Source organism: Narcine bancroftii, chromosome 2, assembly GCF_036971445.1.
Source record: "Narcine bancroftii isolate sNarBan1 chromosome 2, sNarBan1.hap1, whole genome shotgun sequence".
Taxonomy (NCBI): Eukaryota; Metazoa; Chordata; class Chondrichthyes; order Torpediniformes; family Narcinidae; genus Narcine; species Narcine bancroftii.
The window spans coordinates 60829679-60850043 of record NC_091470.1 but is presented as its reverse complement, the minus strand read 5'-3'; the positions used below and the strand labels follow the sequence as shown (position 1 = coordinate 60850043).

Here is a 20365-nt window from a genome sequence, read left to right as displayed (position 1 = left end):
TAAAATTATATTCTTATCATTCTTAGCAGCATTCAAAGAGGATTCCACTATAAAAGAAAATTCATGCGTTGAAAGTGTCATTAGCAGATCCATTGCACATCTGTTTTCTGCCAAGATTGCTGTGCAAATGGTATCTGCTTCCAAACTTCAGATCCAAAATTCACATATTCAGCAAGCCTAAGTAATGCTACAAAATAATCCTTCATTATTTGCTCTTTTGGAATGAAGAACAAGAGGTATTTTTAAGAGACAAAATGAGTTAATTTTAATACGATTTTCATGGTTTTTTTTCTTAGAGAGCTATTAACAAGTTAATTATTTCCAAAATACAGTTTGATTTAGTAGCTAACTAGTGTTACAAGCCCAAAGGGCCCCAAAACCCAGCAGCAATAGATATTCACCACGACAAATGGTTACTTAAACAAAAGTTGTTTTTAAATTATCTTTAAACATGAAAACAGAATCAAACTTTAACTTATAACTGTTAATTTAACTACCCAACTTAACCCCCTTCTAATTCTAAGCGCATGTGTATGTAATGTGTGTGTAAATTTAAGGAAAGTTCTTTGGTTCATAGTTCAATCTCACCTCATTCTTCCAAGTTCTCTGGTTGCAGGCCATTCCTAAAATGTGCACAGAATTTACATGTATAAAGTTCATCAGGCTTTGGTGCTCAAAAGGTAAATATTTACCGCTCAGGAAGGTTCTTGTAGGTTTGCAAAGAGAAACGAGTTGTTCCAGGATTTCCACAACTGAGTCACCTCAATGTCTTGCTGATGAAACTTGCCTCATCAGGGTTCTCCAGATGATAACCTCTTTCTTTCAGACTATCACAGAGTTCCTTTCTGTTCCTCTTATTCCAAGAGAAACAACACACAGATAGCAGTTCCAACCATCCGCCACTCTGGAGCTTTGGCTTCAGTTCCAACAAGCTTCTCCTGGCTGACACTGTTCAGTCTCTCTCCCTCTCTCTGAGATTCCAACTGCCAGCACATCTCTTAACCTGAAAATCTGAAGGAGTCATTTACTGCATCAGGTATGATATATTCTACATCATGGAGACTGAGCATAAATTGGCTGTGGTGGGGGGGGGGGGTGGCACCTCCACTCTGCCCACTGCAAACATCCGAGATCTCCCAACAGCCAATCACTTTAATTCCATTTCCCATGTTTGCCCATGGTCTACTATACTGTCAGGTTGAAGCCACTTTCAAATTAGAGGAACAACTCCTCATGTTCCTGAGGAAAGGCCCAGGTCCAAAATGTTGGTTACCCTTTACTTTTATGCTACGTGACCTACTGAGTTTCTCCAGCGTGCCAACCTGTCACCTGCCAACCTGTGCTCCTTCCCCTCACCCTTTTAATCAGGCTCCTGAAGAAGGGATTTGGACTGAAACGTCGATCGTTTGCTGCCTGACCCAGAGTTTCAACAGCATTTTGTGTGTTCTTCAATTTCTAGTATATGTAGTCTCTCTTGTTTATCTCAACTACATGTGCCAGGATGATGACATAAACCATTTTATTTATTGAAGAACTGCCAAAGAGGCTGTGCTCTGTCCAACCACAACACTGACCTTGTAATGCATGAAGGTCATGGATGAAGTCGAAAATTATTGATCCTGGAACAGTGCCTTTTGGAACTCCTGCGGTAATATCCTAAAGCTATATTAGTCGTCTTCCAATGACCAAAATTAACTTCTATCTTCCTATGTTCAATCCAGCTGCTCGGCAATTTCTCATGCTTTTCACAGACTTCAACCATAATGTCGCACATTAAGTCAAAATGCAGTGATGATGCAAAGCAAAATTATTTGTAAAAATGAGAATTCACTCAAATAAAGATCTGTTTCTGATGAGTGCAAAGCTTTACACTTCCTCTCTTCGAATTCTGAGATATAAACCACATAATGCAGTTTTTAGAGTTGAAGGCAATTAGTTTCCCAGTGTCTTCAAAAAATAAAATCTCTCAGAATAGAATGCACTAAACACAGCATTTGCCACAGCCTGCTCTTTGGAACCAGTCATCATTGCTAGACCAATAGGTACAGCTGACCATAATGATAATGTACACAGTGTTGCTAGTCTTTCCATGGAACTGATATCAGACATTACTGACATGTTAAGCCTTCATCCCAAGGCAGTTACACAAGGAGACATTGAGTCATACAGCACAGAATGGGTCCTTCGGGCCAAATCAACCATATAATTTAGGTACTTATTAGCCAGCAATTATTTACATCATTAGGTACAGGGACTAGATGTTCTTTAATATTTGATAAGCAACAATCAATGAAAAGCACTAAACAATTATGAACAATTGGCATGTTGTTTTTCACCTTATCAACAAACACCATCAAAAGTCATCAACTGTATTACCTTTGGAGACTTTTGGGATCAAGGATGGCTTGCTAATACAGGTCTCCAGTTATATGAGCTCAGAATGAGGTCAATGTGGTAACTACAAGCTCTTCTGCAAATGAAGCTGGAGGGGCCTATAGAGGTGGGCAGTTTGCGAGGCAGTGCACCCTTCCATCATTCGCACAAGGTTCTACCCTCCTGATACATGGACTCAAGATCATCAGTACCATTGTGGATCAGTGATTCCCAAGTTTTAGTAAAAATGTCACATTTTATTTTAAAAAGAAACCATTAAGCACTTCTTTGAACCATTAGCTCTGTCCATGTAGTAATTTCTTCCCTTCACAGAGCTCAGAACAACTGCCTGTTTTAGAATCCTTCTCGGCAAACAAAAAAATTTGCAGATACCGGAAAACTGGAATAGCACATAAAATGCTGGAAGAACTCAACAAGTCAGGCACCATAGATGACAATAAAATAGTCAATACTTCAGGCTAAAACTTTACATCACAAATAACAAGAAACAGGCAGATGTTGAATAAAAGGGTTGGGAGAGCAGGGAGCAGGGTACCCAGTTGGCATGTAATAGTTGAATAAAGGTGAGGGGGGGTAAGAATTTGAAAAAGTAAGAAGCTAGGAGATGATTGGGAGGGAGAGGCAGAGGGCGAGTACAATGTGCTCTGTTAGGAGAGAGGAAGAGAAGCGTGTGTAGAACTTGAAGAAGGAAGGTGTGGGTGACAGGCAGGTACAGAGAGCAGCTGAGAAGAAAGAACCCAAAGTGATTATGAAAAGCAAAAGGAAAAAGATGGAGGGGAAAGTTTAGCAGAAACTGGAGAGGCCTAGTGTCAGGCGCATGAGTAATACAGCCTTCCCAACAGAGTTTGGAATGTCAGTTCATCCAAGAGGGTGAATCCTCACAGGGCGTCAAGCCCTGATGGCAAACCTGGCAGGGTACTAAAAATTTGTGCCAACCAACTAGCTGGAGTGCTCCCAGATATTTTCAATCTCTCACTGCAGCTTCAAAAGGGCATCAATCATCCCAGTCGGTGCCCAAGAAGAGCCTCAATGATTATCACCCAGTAGCATTCTCGTCTTCTGTGGTGAAATGCTTTGAGAGGTTGGTCATGGCCAGAATTAACTCGTACCCAAATAAAGATCTGAACCCACTGCAATTTGCCTACCACCACAATTACTCCACAGCAGATGCAATCTCACTCACAGTCAGCAATGGATTACTAAGACAACAGCAAAACATGCATCAGGCTACTCCTCATCGACTACAGCTCAGCCTTCATCACCATCATTCCTTCAGTGCTGGTTAACAAGCTCCAAACCCTGGGCCTCTGCACCCCACTCTGCAACGAGATCCTTGACTTTCTCATCAGAAGACCACAGTCAGTACAAATCATCAATTACATCTCCTCCTCACTGACAACCAATGTAAGCGCACCTCAAGGATGCATGTTTAGCCCATTGCTCTCCTCACTCACCAATTACTGCGTGTGGTTAGGCACAATTCAAATGGCATCTACAAATATGTCAACATCACCATGGTCATTAGCAGAATTACAGACAGCAATGAGGAAGCATACAAGAGAGAGATAGATCGACTAGTTGAGTAGTGTCACAACAACCAATATTAGCAAAACTAAGGAGCTGATTGTGGATTTCCAGAGGAAATCAGGAGAACACAAACCAGTCTTTAAGGGCAGCAGAGGAGAGGGTCAAGAACTTCAAATTCCTGCAGGTCAACATCTTAGGATCTGTCCTGGAGCCTCCATATAGATGCAATCACGTAGAAGACTCGCCAGCGGATATACTTCATGAGGAATTTGAGGAGATTTAGTACTGTCACCAAAAACTCTTGCAAATTTCTATAGGAGTAACATGGAGAGCATTCTGACTGGTTGCATCATGGCCTGGTACATTGCACTATATTTTGCAATGTAATTTATAGCAATATTTGCCCTATAATGCTGCCACAAAACAACAAATTTTGTGACATGTTCATGACAACAAGTTCTGATTCTGTGCTGATGGAGTGCAATAGGGTCTCTGATACAGGTTTCTAGCTTGGTAGAAGCCACTGATATTGGATCACTTGACCTTGCAGATAAATTGGAGCATTTTGCAGAGACCACATTAGTGTCATGAAGAGCCTGTTCAATATGGTGCAAGAATAAGAACATAGAATCTCAAGGTTCAGTGCTGCCCAGTATATCACAAGTTCTGTGTCAGGCAAGCTCTCCATCTTCAAATATTCCTTTTTTTCAATTTACTAATGGTTGTGCTGGTGCAGTGAAGATGAAGGTGAATTCAACTATCAACATTTCCCTTTGTTGGGAGATAATGGAAAGTGTTCCGTGTTTGCCAGAATCTTTCTTGTCTAAGAGCAGCAAGAAACAGTAGACAGAGGACTTTTGTTTTGTAGATGTTGTGCGCAAGGTCCGTCCATCTTCTTCTAACTTTAGTAAATCAGTTGACAACAATTTGGAGTATGCACAAATACAAATGTTACTGAATAATGGAGATCAACTACATATTCAGTTGACCGTTGTTCTGCAATGTAATTGCCCTTGGCCAAACAGTTTCAATTTATTTTAAAGTATAGCTCAAAAACTGCAGAAAATTTGATGGAGGTGCAATAATGCAGTAAGACATACCAAAAAGACCTTGTGACAAAGGTAGCACCTAAAATGACACCAACATTCACCTGAGATTTAAAGTACGCATGCAAATGTTGTAAGAACAAATGCTCAATCACATAACTAAAGCCAGAACTAAATTGTGATTTTGCAGGAACAGCAGATTCTACAACATTTAGCCTCCATCACATGCCTTTGCCAAAGCATTCGTGACAAGTACTACCACCAATGACTTTGCAGACTGATTGTCTCAGTCACAAGCCAAATTTGACTGTTCCAAATGCCACAGCCATAAAGGAGAGACAGTGGCAGCACAGAAACAACTTCAGCAATTGATGGGAGGAACGAATACATGCAGAGATTGGCTCATGCATGTCCAGGTCAGCAACAGTCAGAAAACAGGCAAAATGGTGGAAATTTCTGAGTCAGTCCATCTCAAAGGGAAGTCACAACTATCATGCAGGTAGAATCTGTTCCCAGAGCTGTATCAGGGAAAGCTTTGGTACTGCACCTCCTCATTCCAGGGTGTTATACAGAGGGAGTGAAACCAACCACATCTTTCCCCACTCCTTATCCTTTCCCCATCCCACCACCTGTGCAAACTGCCACTCACTCTCTAATCCTCCTTTAAGCGTGACAACTAAAGGTCAGCCACTGGTTCTCAACAGGAGACACAAGAAAACCATAATAAAATTATGCTTTTTCTGATATAGATAAATAGTCATAGTCCCCCACGCAACCCCCTATCTAGGGGTATCTAAACCGAGAGAGCATAGATTTAAGGTGAGGAGGGAAGATTTATAAAGGGCCCAAGAGGCTGCCAGAGTTAGTTGTAGAGGCAGGTTTAAAAGGCATTTTGACAGATACATGAATAAGAAGGATTTGGAAGATGACAATCCATCTTGGGGAGACAACTTGGTTAATATGTACGAGTTGGGCTAAAGGAGCCATTCCATGCAGTAAAACTCTGGGACAGCAAACACTAAGAAGCATGTGTGTACTTTCAGTTTTTTCACCTCTCCCAAAGATTACTGATTTTTGCAAAATTACCAACATCAACTTTTTCGCAGTTGGGAGCATCTTGTCTGCAATCCTGCTGTATTTGTTTTAATTCTGCAATTTAGGTAGGACCTTAGACTTAACTAACGTTCATTTAGCATTGAGTTATCAGAATAGTGAGATGTCAAATCTGGATTCTGGAAAAGGCTGTTTGACAATAGTTTTTATAAAATTTAAATAAAACTGGACCCTTCCCTGATAATAATGTTAGAGGTTTGTCTTTGAATTAGTTTGATGCCAGATGATGAAAACACAGCAGACCCTATGGGGAGAGGCCGACTATGGTCGTCTTGCAGCTGCCCACCCCGTGCCCCGGCTGCTTTCTCACCATCTCTCCCTGCTCCGCCCATTTATAAACGTAAGAAACCATCTCGGTATGAAGCAACTGGAAGAGAGCCTCGTCCGCCATCTCCTGCTTATTCATCCTTCAAGCGGGAGGGTCAGTCCGGAGCAGGAGCAGGAGCAGGAGCCAGGATCCCAGAGCCACACAACGAAGCGCCAGCGGCGACTGACAGTTCTCACAATCCCCGCCCTCCGGGTTACCATCCCAACGCTGCGCCACTTCCGGCCCGACGACAGTGACTTCCGATTGGTCAGCTGGCCTTGTTAGGTCGCTCTCTCTCTCTCTCTCTCTCCCCCCCCCCCCCAACACCACCACCCCACCACCCACTCACCCCCATCCCTACCCCCCCCCCCACAAGATTTTCCTTTCTCACTTTTCGTTGAAGGGCTCAAGCCCGAAACGCTGGTTATGTATCTACCTTTGCTCTATAAAGGGCATTATTTGACCTGCTGAGTTTCTCCAGCATTGTGTTTTTACGTCAAATCATGGTGTCTGCAGATGTTCGTGATTTTCTTCCAATATATATCCTCCTCATCAATGTCACTATCGGCTGCACATCCTAATACTGCCAGTTAAGGAATGGAAATAGGATTAAACTGGACAAAAGCTGCAGATGCTGGAAATCTGAAATAAAAGCAGAATATGCCATAAACAATCGGTGGGCTTGACAACATGCATGGAGAGAGAAATGGGGTTAACACTTTTGGTCAAGGCTGGCAGAGGTGAGAAAACAAATATTTTAAAAGTTTAGAAGTGGAATTTTCAAGATGTCCATAAGTAAACTCAGCAGCTGAAGACACCATTACCTACACATCTTGTATCCTCCATTACCTACACATCTGCCCTAGTCCACTCCAGCCCTTATGCACTATCAGGAAAGGTTCCCCTGGTCTTCTCCTACCACCCTATTAGTCTCTGCATCCAAATATTGTCTGTCATTTCAGTCACCTACTATGTGATCCCACCATCAAACACATCTTCCCCTCTTGCCTTCCACAGGGACCACTTTCTCTGTGACTCTCACATCCCTTCCCACCATTTTCCCCCTTGATTCAATGTGATCACAGGAAGTGCTACACTTCCACTCACACCTCCCTCACCACCATTCAGGATAGCAAACAGTCCTTCCAATTGAAGTAGCACCTTGCTTCTGAATCTGCAGGGGTCGTCTACTGCATCCAGTACTCCCATTGTGGTCTCCTCTACATCACAGACTGAGATCACTTCATTCAGCACCTTATCCACTGGAATAGTGGGGATTTCCCAGTGGCAATGCCCTTCAATTCTTCACCCTATTCCCATGCCAATATGTCTGTCCCTGGTCTCATGCACTGCCAGACTGAGACCACTAGAAATTGAAGGAACACCACCTCATATTCCATCTGGGCACCCTCCAAACATTGACTTTTCCAGTTTCTGTTAGGCCTCTCCCACCCCTGCCCTTCCCCCATGTTCCTCCACCCCTATTTCTTTGTTCCTCCCACTGTCTGTCTCTCTCTCTTTCCCTCTGTCTCCTTTCCTCCAGCAGAGTCACCCCTTCCCCAATCAATTCTCACCTGTCTTATCCATGTCCAATTATCACCTTTTGTATGTTGGCCAGTTCTTCTTCTCCTGCCCTTTCTTCCCTTCTCCTCCAGCCTTTTTATTCAGGTGCCTGTCTGCTTTTGCTCATACGTTGAAGAAAGGTTCAGCCCCAAAATTTTGTACTTTTCTTTACCTCCTATGGATGCTGCATGACCTGTTGAGTTACTCCAGCATTGTTGTTTTTTTATTATGTAGCCACTAAAGCTCTGTAACATTTAAATCACATCAATTTGCAAATGTCCCATAGAGAATTAAGGAATTTTTTTAAACTATAAACACCATAAAAATGTAATTTTATACGTTTAGGTGTTTGTAATTGTCCATGAATGTATATAGAAAATTCAATTTATTTGTAATATGATACATTCTTATTGAGAATTTAAGTATTTTAAATCATTAAGCAGAAATAACTACATTTACACTTGCACATACATAAGTTGATTAAAATATATTAATTAATGTATCACAATTATTACATTATTACTTATTGTATCATAGCTATTGCAGTTAGACACAAGATTTAATTACTCAATCAAGTGTGAAGTACGAGAATACATATTTAGTATGAGAATACATATTTATCTATGGAATGCCAAAATATTACAATTATTTAATTGTATTAATCTAATATATATTTATGCATGTATATCTGTTCGTTTGTCAGTTCTCCATGCAAATCAACATGAAGCACTCTAGAAATGTCCAAGGAGGTTCAGTAGGGGTAACATTTGATGCTAAATGTCATGACCACATTGATTTTAACCTTTAAGATCTTATGAAGTTCACAAGTGTTTTTTGGCTAGTTTGCTCTGACTTGCATTACTGTTTACTATAATTATGGTAAAATTTGATGCTGAATGTCATGACCACATTGAATTTAACCTTTAAGATCAAATGAAGTTCAAAAGTTCAAAAATAATTTTTGAACTTGCAGCAGGAACACCTCAATTAGTTACAGTCCAGTACATCAATGTAGATTCAGAATAAAAACAAATGGCCAAACCCAGTTCAATATGGGCCAAAAAAACTGAAGCAACATTGGCAGAAGCTCTTCACAAGCCCGTAGAGGTAGACAAAGGAGAAATCAAGAGACAGCAGAGGAACATCAGTCTCACCTCACTGCTGATACTTCCAGACATGCAAGGAGCAGGCAGGAGGAAACAGGAACAATGCCAAGCCTGCCTCAGTGCTGATACTGTGACAGAGTATATAGATATGTCTTTGGGAGATAAATTGGGAAAGGTTTGTTAGAGTAGGTCACATACAAATACTTTAAAACAGATCTGATTTAAAATACTAGAACTCTGCTAATTCTAGACATATTGGCCCCACAGCCTTTGCAAGACCTTTGGAAAGTGTACAAGAGACTTCACTAATGGATTGTTGTTTACAAAAAGGCAACAGATGAAAGATCTATCAGAGCTGCAGATTGTCTGGAGCTATTCTAAGAGGGTCATGTCCTTTTGCAAGATGAGAGAGTCAAATGGGCTTTTTCTCTCTGAGAGAGACACACAGACAGACAAAGATCACTTCTACAGTATTATAGTCAGCAACAGCTGACTGGAACAGGACAAGCTGGCAAGCTTGTGGAAAACACCATTTGGAAGATGGGTTCTATTTCAGCCTGGTCAAAGCCCTTGTGGTTCATGCAAGAGGAGAGGACTGGCTGTCTAATGTTTCACTGGAATAACAGGAACAAAAAGGAACTCTGTGGTGACCTGAAAGAAAGAGGTTATCATCTGGAGATCCCTGAGGGGGCAAGTTTCGTCAGCAAGACACTGGAGTGGCTGATAAAAAAGGAATGTTATGGATGTCCTGGAACAACAAAACTCTTTCTCTGAAAAGCAACAAGAACCTTCCTCAGCGGTGACCATTTCAAGTACCAAAGCCTGGTGAACTTTGTAAATGTTAACTTCTGTGCACAGTATAAGAATTGCCTGCAACCACTGAACTTGGAGGAATGAAAAGTGAAATTGGACTGTGAACCAAAGAACTTTTCTGAATTTACACACACATTACATACATGTGTGAGTAGAATTAGAAGGGGGTTAGGTTAGTTAAGTCAATAGCGATAAGTTAAAGTGTGATTCTATTTTCATGTTTAAAGATAATTAAAAGCAACTTTTGTTTAAGTAACCATTTGGCTTTGTGAATAGCTATTGCTGCTGGGTTTATGGGTCAATACCACCAGGCATTCCATGAGCAGGCAACAAGGGTCTGCTGAGAATTACTGTGAAGTTTTATGGTATTTTGTTTCAACCATGTAGTCAACAACTGAGTGTTTTGTTTCCTGGGAAACAGGGTATCCTGCTAGTAGTTTATTTGTGATTTGTGCTTGTTAGTACATATTTTAGTGTTCCATCATAAAAGGTACTAATGAAGCTAGTTAGAAAACTGAATATTTTCTTCCCTTCTAAATACCAAGATATTTTAAAAAAACGAATAAACTGAAATGTGCCACAAGGGGGCAACATTTGAAGTTGAACATCAAAGCCAAACAGCACAATTTCATCTGTTGCATTGTTTCTCTTAAAAATTGTAGGCATATTTTTAAGCAACACTCTGGTATTAAACATGCTTATCTGACTTCCAATGATGAATGTAGAGCATGAATATTCATTTTTATCTATCTGTCTTGCTACTGCTTTCATATTTGTAAGATTTTCTGCATTTCCTTCAATTTATAGTAAAACACATCATGGAGGAGATAAATTTGAATCACAAAAGAAAGCTATTCGTTCCATTGTGTCCATTTTAAGTGAGATTAAATTGCCTAACATCATCCCGTTTCAGATCTTTCTACTTGCCTTGGTTTACAATAAAACAACTTTGTTGGCTGCACCATGTTCTGGTACTACCTGTACCATGTAATAAAGAATGTGCAAGATGCAACATTCTTTTTTTTAATATAGTTTGTGCATTTCAAATGCATATCCAAGTATTTCATAAATACGATAGGAATTTCTCCCTCCATTTTATATTCAAGGAGTGTGATTGTGACTTGGCATCCTTTGCAAAACAAAACCTTCTCAATATCACTAAAATTCATCTCTCAAACCATCTATGCCAGCTTGTATAAAGTTAAAGGATCTAGGTTCCTCCTGATTGGCTACTTTTCATCAAATCTCAATTCAGCTTCTTTATTTCAAGACAGGGATCTCTAATCCTAACCTTACCCATTTCTAAGATTTCACAGTCCTGACAATGTTTTCAACATTCTTCTCTGTAAATTCAATCTTGTCAGCTGCATGGTCAAAAATGGTTTAACACAGCAACAGCCTATTTTGTAAAAAATAAACATTATTCACAATTAAAAAAATATTGACAGTGCAAGGTCTTTTCAGACATGTAGGTCATATTTGTATATACATAAAGGAGAACAGTGGAAAATGTTAACATTCATGGTGTTATATTTGTTTGTTCCTTCTGTTAGGATTAACCATTTGTAGAACCATTGCCACTAATGTTACCACCTCCCTCAAGCTTACTTTCCGTTACATTGTTTGAGGATTTCCCCACCAATCTCAGCCCCTCAATGCGTGGCAGCAGTAGGATCTTAGGATGTGGTCCTTCCCCACAGAGCCCTTGAATTGACTGCAACAAGCATTGCTCAGCATGTACTCTGGTAATCTGGAAATGTGCCAGTCACTGATATCTCATTGTGCTGCAAGACCAACACATTTTGGGCAGGCCAAGGTGCACCTTTCACTGAGTTGATGAACCTACAGCAGAATTGAATGCATCTCTGGGAATCACAGAGTCCTCTGTTCTGCTGTTGTTGCTGGGGATGAACAGTGACAAGGACTCTTATGGAATCTGGTTCCAATCTGACACTCTCTATAAGGAGATTGAACAGTCTCCCTGTGTCTGTGTGGATTTTCCCCAGGTACTCCGGTTTCCTCTCATCTTTCAAAACATATGCAATTGCAGGTTAATCTGCGTGTCAAGTTTATTGTCATCTTATTGCATGAGTACAACCCAACAAAACAGTGTTCTCCAGTCCTCTCTGCAAAACACGCAGACACACAACTAGACGTAACCAGAGAAGCAATACATAGGCCGGACGCCTATACACATATACAAAGAAATAAATATTGTTTCATCAATATGAGAATCTCGGGTGTAATTGGGCAGCATCTACCATACTGTAAATAAAATTTAAACATTAAAAAAATTCCTTTTGCACACCCTTTCATACATCTCTTCCCACATATTCAAGAACTCATCCATATGAATATGCAACAAGTGTCACCGACTTCATCAGGACCTGTGTAGGTGAGTGTGTGCCCACGCACAAATACCAAGTGTTCCCCAACCAGAAGCCCTGGAATCAGAGAAACCACAACCTGCTGAGGGCAAGAACAAGGGTGTTTAAGGCTAGGGGTCGAGATCTTTACAAGAAGTCCAGTACGACCTGCGGAAAGTCATCTCCAAAGCAAAGTGGCAATTCTGGAGGAAGCTAGAGACAGACAGATACACACCAGACATGGCAGGGAGTGCAGGTCATTACAGCCTACAAACCAAAGGCAAACACTTTAGATAGCTGCGATGCTTCACTACCTGATGAGCTGAACACCTTCTATGTCCGCTTTGAGAAGAGGAACCAAGCAGTGCCTACTAGAATTCCCGAAAAGGTTGAGGACCCTGTGATATCTGTCTCTGAGGACGACATCAAAACATCATTCAAGAGGGTGAACCCATGCAAGGCATCAGACCCTGATACTGAAAATCTGCACCAATCTACTAGCCAGCGTGTTCATGAACATTATCAACCTGTCATTGTGACAGTCAGAGATTCCCACCAGCTTCAAAAGGGCATCAATCATCCTGGCACCCAAGAAGGGTAGCATGGGCTGCCTCAACGACTATCGCCCAGTAGCACTAACTTCTACTGTGATGAAATGTTTTGAAAGGTTAGTCATGGCCAGAATTAACACCTATCTAAGTAAAGTTCTGGACTGAAATTCACTTATCATCAGGGTGGTGATATGTAATTACACCACTAGGTCACCAGGGGTCATCCAGGTGACCTTGTATATAAAGCAGTCCAGAGCTACAGTCTAGCCTTCCAGGTTTGTCTTGCAGAGAGACAAGACCTCTTAGTGTACATATTAGTTTATTAAAGCTATCTTATACTCGCACTGCTGTTGTGGTTATTGTCAGTACAATCACAATTGCCCCATTTCAGATGCAATGTGGCTGGCTCTCTACTCAGCTCTGGATCACTTCAAAAACAGCAACTCATACATATGGCTACGCTTCATATACTACAACTTGGCCTTCAATACCATTATTCCCTCAGTGCTGGTAAAGAAGCTACAAACTCTAGTCCTCTGTACCCCCCTCCCCCTCTGCAACTGGATCCTTGACTTTCTATCTGAAAACCACAGTCAGTATGAATTGGAATGTCTCCTCCTCACTGATCACCAACACAGGTACAATCCAAGGATGCGTGCTTAGCCCACTGCTCTACTCATTATATACCCATGACTGTGTGGCCAGGCACAATTCCAATGCTATCTACAAATTTGCCAATGACACCATGGTTGTCGGCAGAATCACAAATGGCAATGAAGAAGCGTACAGATCAGCTCGTTGAATGTGTAATGACAACCTTGCGATCGGGGGAGCACATGACTCACCCTCCTGGGAAATTTTTTTTTAAAGAATAATTAAATTAAGTAAATGAAGTAAAACAAAGTTTAAACATTGTAGGAATAAAATGCGTATCTTTTGAAATATATTCAAATAAGAGAGAAATTGTCACTAGTGTCTTCAGGGAAATTGATGGAAGGCCTCTGTTGCAGAAGGACCCCAGACCTAGAGCTGTGAAGAGGTTCCGATGGAGAGTTGAAACGGAGGAGACGCCTGAGGAGGCATCTTTCCTGAAGACTGAGAAAAATGGCTTTCGGCAGGAAGGAAGTGTGTCATTGTGCACAGTCAAATGACAATTAAGTATATATGTAATCAGTTGGGAGAATTGACAGAGTGAAATTGCCAAGAAATGAAAGACATTATGAAATTGGATGGTGACACCAATGAAGATACAGAACAAGGAAAAGTAAAGAAACAAGAAGAAGCTACATTGATATTTCAAGAGCAAGATAAATATGGGACTATGCAAAAAAGTTAGAGAGGGAAGTAAATTTAAAGAGACTTCACTTGAACATGTTGTAAGAGAAATGTTGCAACAGATGAGGGAAATGATGGAGAAAATATATTTGAGATCTCAAATAAAATATATGAATACAAAGTATATTAGATTGACAGTTGATATGGAAAAGATACAGGATATGGGTTGGAGAGCTCGTCGAAAGAACCAAAGGCTTGTTGATCCAAACCAAGGCTTTTATTAGCAAAAGACAGGAGCTCTTCACAGGTGGCCGACCAGTCCGGAATGATCCGACGTGGCTAGGGACTCAACCCTTTAAGGCCCAGACAGTAGGCGTGACTAAGCTCTCAGCCAATCGCTGTAAGCAGTCATTACACTCTAGATACTGTAACTATATACATTGGTGATAGGTCTGTACTATCACATGGGTAAAATAAATTATAGTTAATAAAATGGAAGCAATGGTTGAAAATGTACAGAAGAGAGTGGGAAAATTGCAGAATTGTTATACTGGGATCTGTTGAAAGGAAGAAATGTTTTGAAAAAATTGATAATGTGGAAAACTATACAAGAAGAAATAATATTAAAATTGTTGGATTGAAAGAGGGAGAAGAACAACAAGATATGATTCAATTTTTACAAAGATGGATACCTAAGGTTCTGGGGGTGAATAAATTTGAAAGTCCCATTGAAATTGAAAGGGCACATAAAGGTCTTAGCCCATGACCACAACAAGATGAAAAACCCCGTTCTATTGTAGATAAATGTTCAAAATATCAAGGTATGGAAAAAAATTTTAGCTTTGACATCTAGAAGAGTGAGAATAAGAATGAACCCACTTTTACCCAGGTATTAGTACAAAATTGCTAGTCAGAAGGGAATACAATTCGGTTAAGAAAACCCTTTCAGAAAAAGGTTATAAGTTTTCACTTCATTACCCAGCTACTCTGAAGATTTTAATACCTGATGGTAATAAGAAATGTTTCAAAGATTTTAAACAAGCCGCAGAATTTGTGGAGAGATTACCCATTAATAAATCGAAGAAGGGAGTTCAATTTGGTTAAAACTCTTTTGGAAGAAAAAAGTTATGTTTCCATTTTGTAATCGTGCAATGCTGAAAATTTCACTACTTGATGGTTACAAGAAAAACATTGTAAGCAAGTAGTAGATTTTGGAGATGTTACTTAATAATGAGTTTAGGGAATGGGATTTGTTTATTTTATTGATTGATGTAACTTAATTATTAAGCAATACCTTGCTTTAAGATATGGGTATCAAGGTCCAAGAGCCTCTGACCATGTGTTTTTTGTGAACAATAGAGGGGGGTGGTGCTATATATTAAATAATGCCAGTAGAGGAATTATTTTAATTTTACTTATGTTTTGGATTTTATCAGAAGTTAGGAGTAACTCAGAAGTAAGATTTGATTTATTGAAGAACAGTTTGATTAGATATAAAGGCATAGTATATTGATATATATTAATAAATGGAAAAGGTAGTTTATTATGTTAACTTTAATTATTCTATAAGGAATATTAGAAGATGAAGAGATTAATATGAGACTACTTTGTAAAAGGGATGCCTGTAATTTAAGTGTTAATTTAGAAACTTTATATATATGATTCTACTTTATATATATATATATATATATATATATACATATATATATACATATATATATATATATGTATAGGTATGATATTGAATTCTGAAAAGTATTTCTGGAGAAATCCTTTTTTATATTTATTTTGGTTTTACTATATTATTTTTGGGGTGTTCTTTTGAGGGGGAGGGGTGTAGGGTTTAAGTAGGTTCAAAGGATCAATATGTGATTACTTAATTGAAGAAAAATTTTCCTTTTTTTCATATATGTGGAGTTTAAAATTTATTAGAAGTAAGATCTTAATTATTGAATGATTTCTATTCAATTTAATTAATATTTGGAGAAAAAGAGATTAACATGAGATTTCTTAAACAGACCCCTAGTTGGGCTAAGGTGGAACTAGCTTGTATTTCTGAATCTGAAGTTCATCAGTTTATATATAAATGGAATTTGCATTTATTGGAGGGATATAATATGCTGGTGTTAAAGCATTTATTAAAGACATTTATTAAAGATTTATTAATAGAAATGCTGTTATAGGCACAAAGGGGAGATTATCAATTCAAACTCCATTATATCAAAATCAGCTTATTTCTTTTTCAATGTTTAATAGATATTTAAAGGTATGGCATTCTGATGGGATAGAAGTGACTCAGGATTGTTTTGAAGAGGGACAGTTTCTTTCTTTTAACCATTTGAGGGAAAAATATGGAATACCTGTAAATTCTTTATTTGTGTATTATCAACCGAGCTTTGATAAGGGATAATTATGGAAAGGATATGAGTTTACCTGAGTTAACGAAGTTTGAATCTTTGATTTCTTTTGCGTCAAAAAAGGGCTTTATTTCAGATATGCATAGGTTGTTAGAAGAGAATATGGATAAGCCAAATTTGGAAAAATCTAGAAATAAATGGGAAAGTGATTTATCTTATGATATACCCCAGGAAGACTGGGAGGTTATGTGTTGTGAAGGGGTAACTAAACTGATTAATGTAAGGTATGGTTTGGTTAATTATAATTTTCTGCATCAGTTGTATTTGACTCCTGAGAAATTGAAAAAATATGGATTTAGTGATTTGGATTTGTGTTTTAGATGTGGGTTGAATATTGGAACTTTTCTTCATGTAGTCTGGTCTTGTGATAAGGTACAACCATTTTGGGAAAAAAATTAAGAGTATTTTTGAGAAATTATTTAAGATTAAATTACCGTTAGACACAGAGAATTTTTTGTTGGGTTATATGGTTTCTTTGACTGGTTTGGGGTTGGACAAGTTTCAGATTGCCTTTGATCATTTAGCGTTATCTGTAGCATGGAAATGTGTAGCAATTACTTGGAACAATAATGTGAAAATTAATATAACTCGTTGACATAATGAATTGAGATCCTGTATTTATATGGAAAAAATAACATATAATTTACATGATAATTATTCTTTTTTTGTTCAAATGTGGTCACCTTATTTAGAGTATATGGGTTTAGAAATATCTTAAAATGTGTTGTTTATTCATATTTGTAATTATTTGTAGTATGTTTTTTTCAGTGGCTCCCCTTGTGGGACTGGCTGGGGGTGGGGTGGGAGGGAGGGTTGCTTGATAATTTGTTATTGTATTTTTCATGTAATTTTTTTATGTTATTCTTAATAATTTTAAATAAAGTTTAAAAAATATATTATTTAAAAGGTAGAAAATTATATTTATAATTAATATTAGAGATTAAATATTTTAAAAAGAATGTTTACATATATTGTGTTGTTAATAATATTTTTGAGGAAATTTTTTGTTTTTGAGAAGGGAGTAATTTAGAAGTAATATATTTTAATTATTAGAAGATATAGTATGATATTGAGTTTTGATGTGTGCTATTGGAGTAACTTTTTAATTTGATTTTTATTATTTTATATTTTTTATTCATTGTGTTTAACATTGGGGAGGAGGGGGATTAAAACAATGCAATGTATAATTGATTAATTACTGATGGTATTTATTTATATATCTATATATGGCATTGTGTTGCAAAGAATATTTTAGGAGTTTTTGTGTTGGGAATAATTCAGTCAAGATTTGAATTATTGATATATATGTATGATATTCAATTGCAAACAGTGCTTGTAAAGAATTTTTGAAATTATTTTATTTGTTTTCTTTGTGTATTGGGGTGGGGTATTAAAAACAATGCAATGTATAAATGATTAATAATTGATATAATTATTTTCAATGTTACTTGCATTGTAGAGAAAACTCTAAAATAAAATAATTTTTAAAAATCTTGTGCTCAACGTCAGGAAGACCAAGGAGATAATTGTGGAGTTCAGGAGGAAGTCAGGGGAACACGACCCAGTCCTCATTGAGGGCTCAGTGGTGGAGAGGGTCAAGAACTTCAAATTTCTGAATGTCAACATCTCTGAGGATCTGACCTGGAGCCTCCCCTTTGATGCAATCACAAAGAAGACTCACCAGCAGCTATATTTTGTAAGGTGTCTGAGGAGGTTCGCTATGTCACCAATAACTCTCAAAAAATTCTACAGGTGTACTGCGGAGAGCATTCTAACTGGTTGCATCACTGCCTGGTATGGAGGCGCCAACACTCAGGGCAGGAATAAAATCCAGAGGGTTGTTAACTCAGCGTGCGACATCACAGGCACCAGACTTTGAGGACATCTGTATGAGGTGGTGTCTTAGAAAAGCAGCCTCTATCCTCATAGATCCCCAGTACCCAGGCTATGACTTCTTCACTCTGCTACCATCGGGGAAAAGGTACATGAGCTTAAAGACGAGCACTCATCGGCACAAGGTCAGCTTCTTCCCGGCTGCCATCAGATTCCTATATAATCAATGAGCCAAAGACACTGCCTTACTTTTTGTGGACTATTACTGTTATTTTATTTTCTAATAGTAATGTTGTAAGATGGCTATAATATGAACATTTGCAAAACACCGACTTTCATGACAATAAATTCTGATTCTGATCACAGTCTTCTCGAGAGCAACGGGCGTTGGGATCATAGTCCAGTGACACAGGAAGGATGCGACCTGGAAAACTCCTCGCCTCCAGCCAGGTCAGATCCAGCTGCTGGTCAGGGACGACTGGCCATCCTTCACTGTCTAGCCCTGCGTTGTTATGAAATGGCCCACCCCTGGCAGAATATCGTCATTAGAAGGATCATTCTCGAATCGACATATTTAATAAACCACTTTAACACAAAGCCCTCATGATCAATACTGCGACCTTCAACTGATTCACCAGGAACCGGTGGCTTCTCTGTTGAATCGCCCACCGTTGTCTGTCTCTGATTGGTGCAGGCTGCTGCCGATCACTCCTGACGTCCAGGCGTAGTCAGGTGACCACGAGGTGGCGCCTGGGGCCGAATCCCAGAGTGCTCATCGCAGGGCAGCGACAGGAAAAATGGCGGTGGCGGTGAGAAGTTTGCAGGATCAATTGGAGAAAGCAAAGGAAAGTTTGAAGAATGTGGACGAGAGCATTCGCAAGCTGACGGGCCGGGACCCGAACGACCTGAGGTAAGAATTGCCAGCGCCTCCGGCTCCACCTCCATGCCCGCGTGCGAGCGGAAAGCGTGCTCCCGCGTGTAGGCTGTTCGGCCCCCATCCCGCGGCCTGTGAGACCCGCGGCCGCTCGTGGTTTCTCGAGGGCTGCACGAGGCGGCTGCGGCGCGATTGGCAGACCAGCGTGACCACTGAGACCCAAACAGCCACCCAGCCTGCGACCCTGTTTCTCCACCATTAATCCCCGTGCCTGTGTGAGACCGCCCATTTGGACCAAACCTCTCCAAACGATCCCATTTGATTCGCCAACACAAGGACCGATTAAAACGATCTCAGTCGTGGATCTTACGATTTGGGGAGGAATGATTAAATCCAACTCTGACATTTTGTTTCCGATCATAGCTTTTTAATGATTGTAGGAGAGAAAGTCTCATTGCCGCACGTCTGGAAGTCCTCTTCGTTTCTTTTTCCAGTCCCCATTTAAAAACTTCGAGGGTTTTGGTTCTCCTTCCTCGCATAATCTATTTGATTCGAATAAGGTGTTGGGTGATTGAGGCCAATGTAGAATTAATTGTCAGATTTAAACCCTATTGCATCCCAGACATGACACGAGTTCAAAATTGGAATTTCAATCATATTTTTTAAAAAAAACATAATTAGCAGAATGGACTGTCAAGGCACAGTTTAATTAGTGTTCTTGTTCTCAGTAATGAAATTAAGGTTCAAGACCCATAGGTTCTGAAAAAACTGACCAAAACCTGCAATTTTTCAAAAGTCATCTGACTTATCTGTACCAAATAATTGTACTTGAAGTAATGATCACAAAGTCTGGGGATGTGGTCAAAGCTACATTTAGCAATTCATGTGAAAACTGGTCTCATTGTAATTCCTTTGGGGATAATGAGAGATGGCATAAATTAAAATGTTATTAGGGTTCGAAAAGTTTGGAATAGTGGGAGAGCTCTTTGGTAAAATAGGAATAGAGGTTAACGTGAGCAGTAGTGTGAAATGCGATCATCATTTGTAAAGTAAGGTTTAATAGCCTGCCAGTATTAAATTTCTTTGGTGACTTTTGATCAGGGCTGGCTCCAGAGTGAAGGGATTTTATAATGAGTTATGAGCCTCACTGCAAAAGATGGATCATGAGAGGAAAGCAGAT

The 20365-nt window shown here is 39.4% G+C and overlaps 2 protein-coding genes across 4 annotated transcripts in view; one reads left to right on the top strand and one right to left on the bottom strand.

The window, feature by feature from the left end:
- The window catches only part of trappc6b (trafficking protein particle complex subunit 6B), a 35394-nt gene extending 28790 nt beyond the window's left edge, over nucleotides 1–6604 (bottom strand). The window contains exon 1 of the mRNA XM_069916859.1: nucleotides 6391–6604. Coding sequence (XP_069772960.1) covers nucleotides 6391–6486 — 96 coding nt within the window. The 5' untranslated portion in view covers nucleotides 6487–6604. The remainder of the gene's footprint in view (nucleotides 1–6390) is intronic.
- A 190-nt stretch (nucleotides 6605–6794) lies between these two features.
- Nucleotides 6795–20365, top strand: part of pnn (pinin, desmosome associated protein) — a 29004-nt gene continuing 15433 nt past the window's right edge. The window contains exons 1-2 of one of the 3 annotated variants that reach the window (XM_069916850.1): nucleotides 6796–7127; nucleotides 18678–19221. In XM_069916850.1, the coding sequence (XP_069772951.1) occupies nucleotides 19109–19221 (113 nt within the window). In that variant the 5' untranslated portion in view covers nucleotides 6796–7127; nucleotides 18678–19108. Of the gene's footprint in view, nucleotides 7128–18677; nucleotides 19222–20365 lie in introns of all 3 variants that reach the window. The other 2 variants (XM_069916851.1, XM_069916852.1) reach the window with 2 other exon arrangements.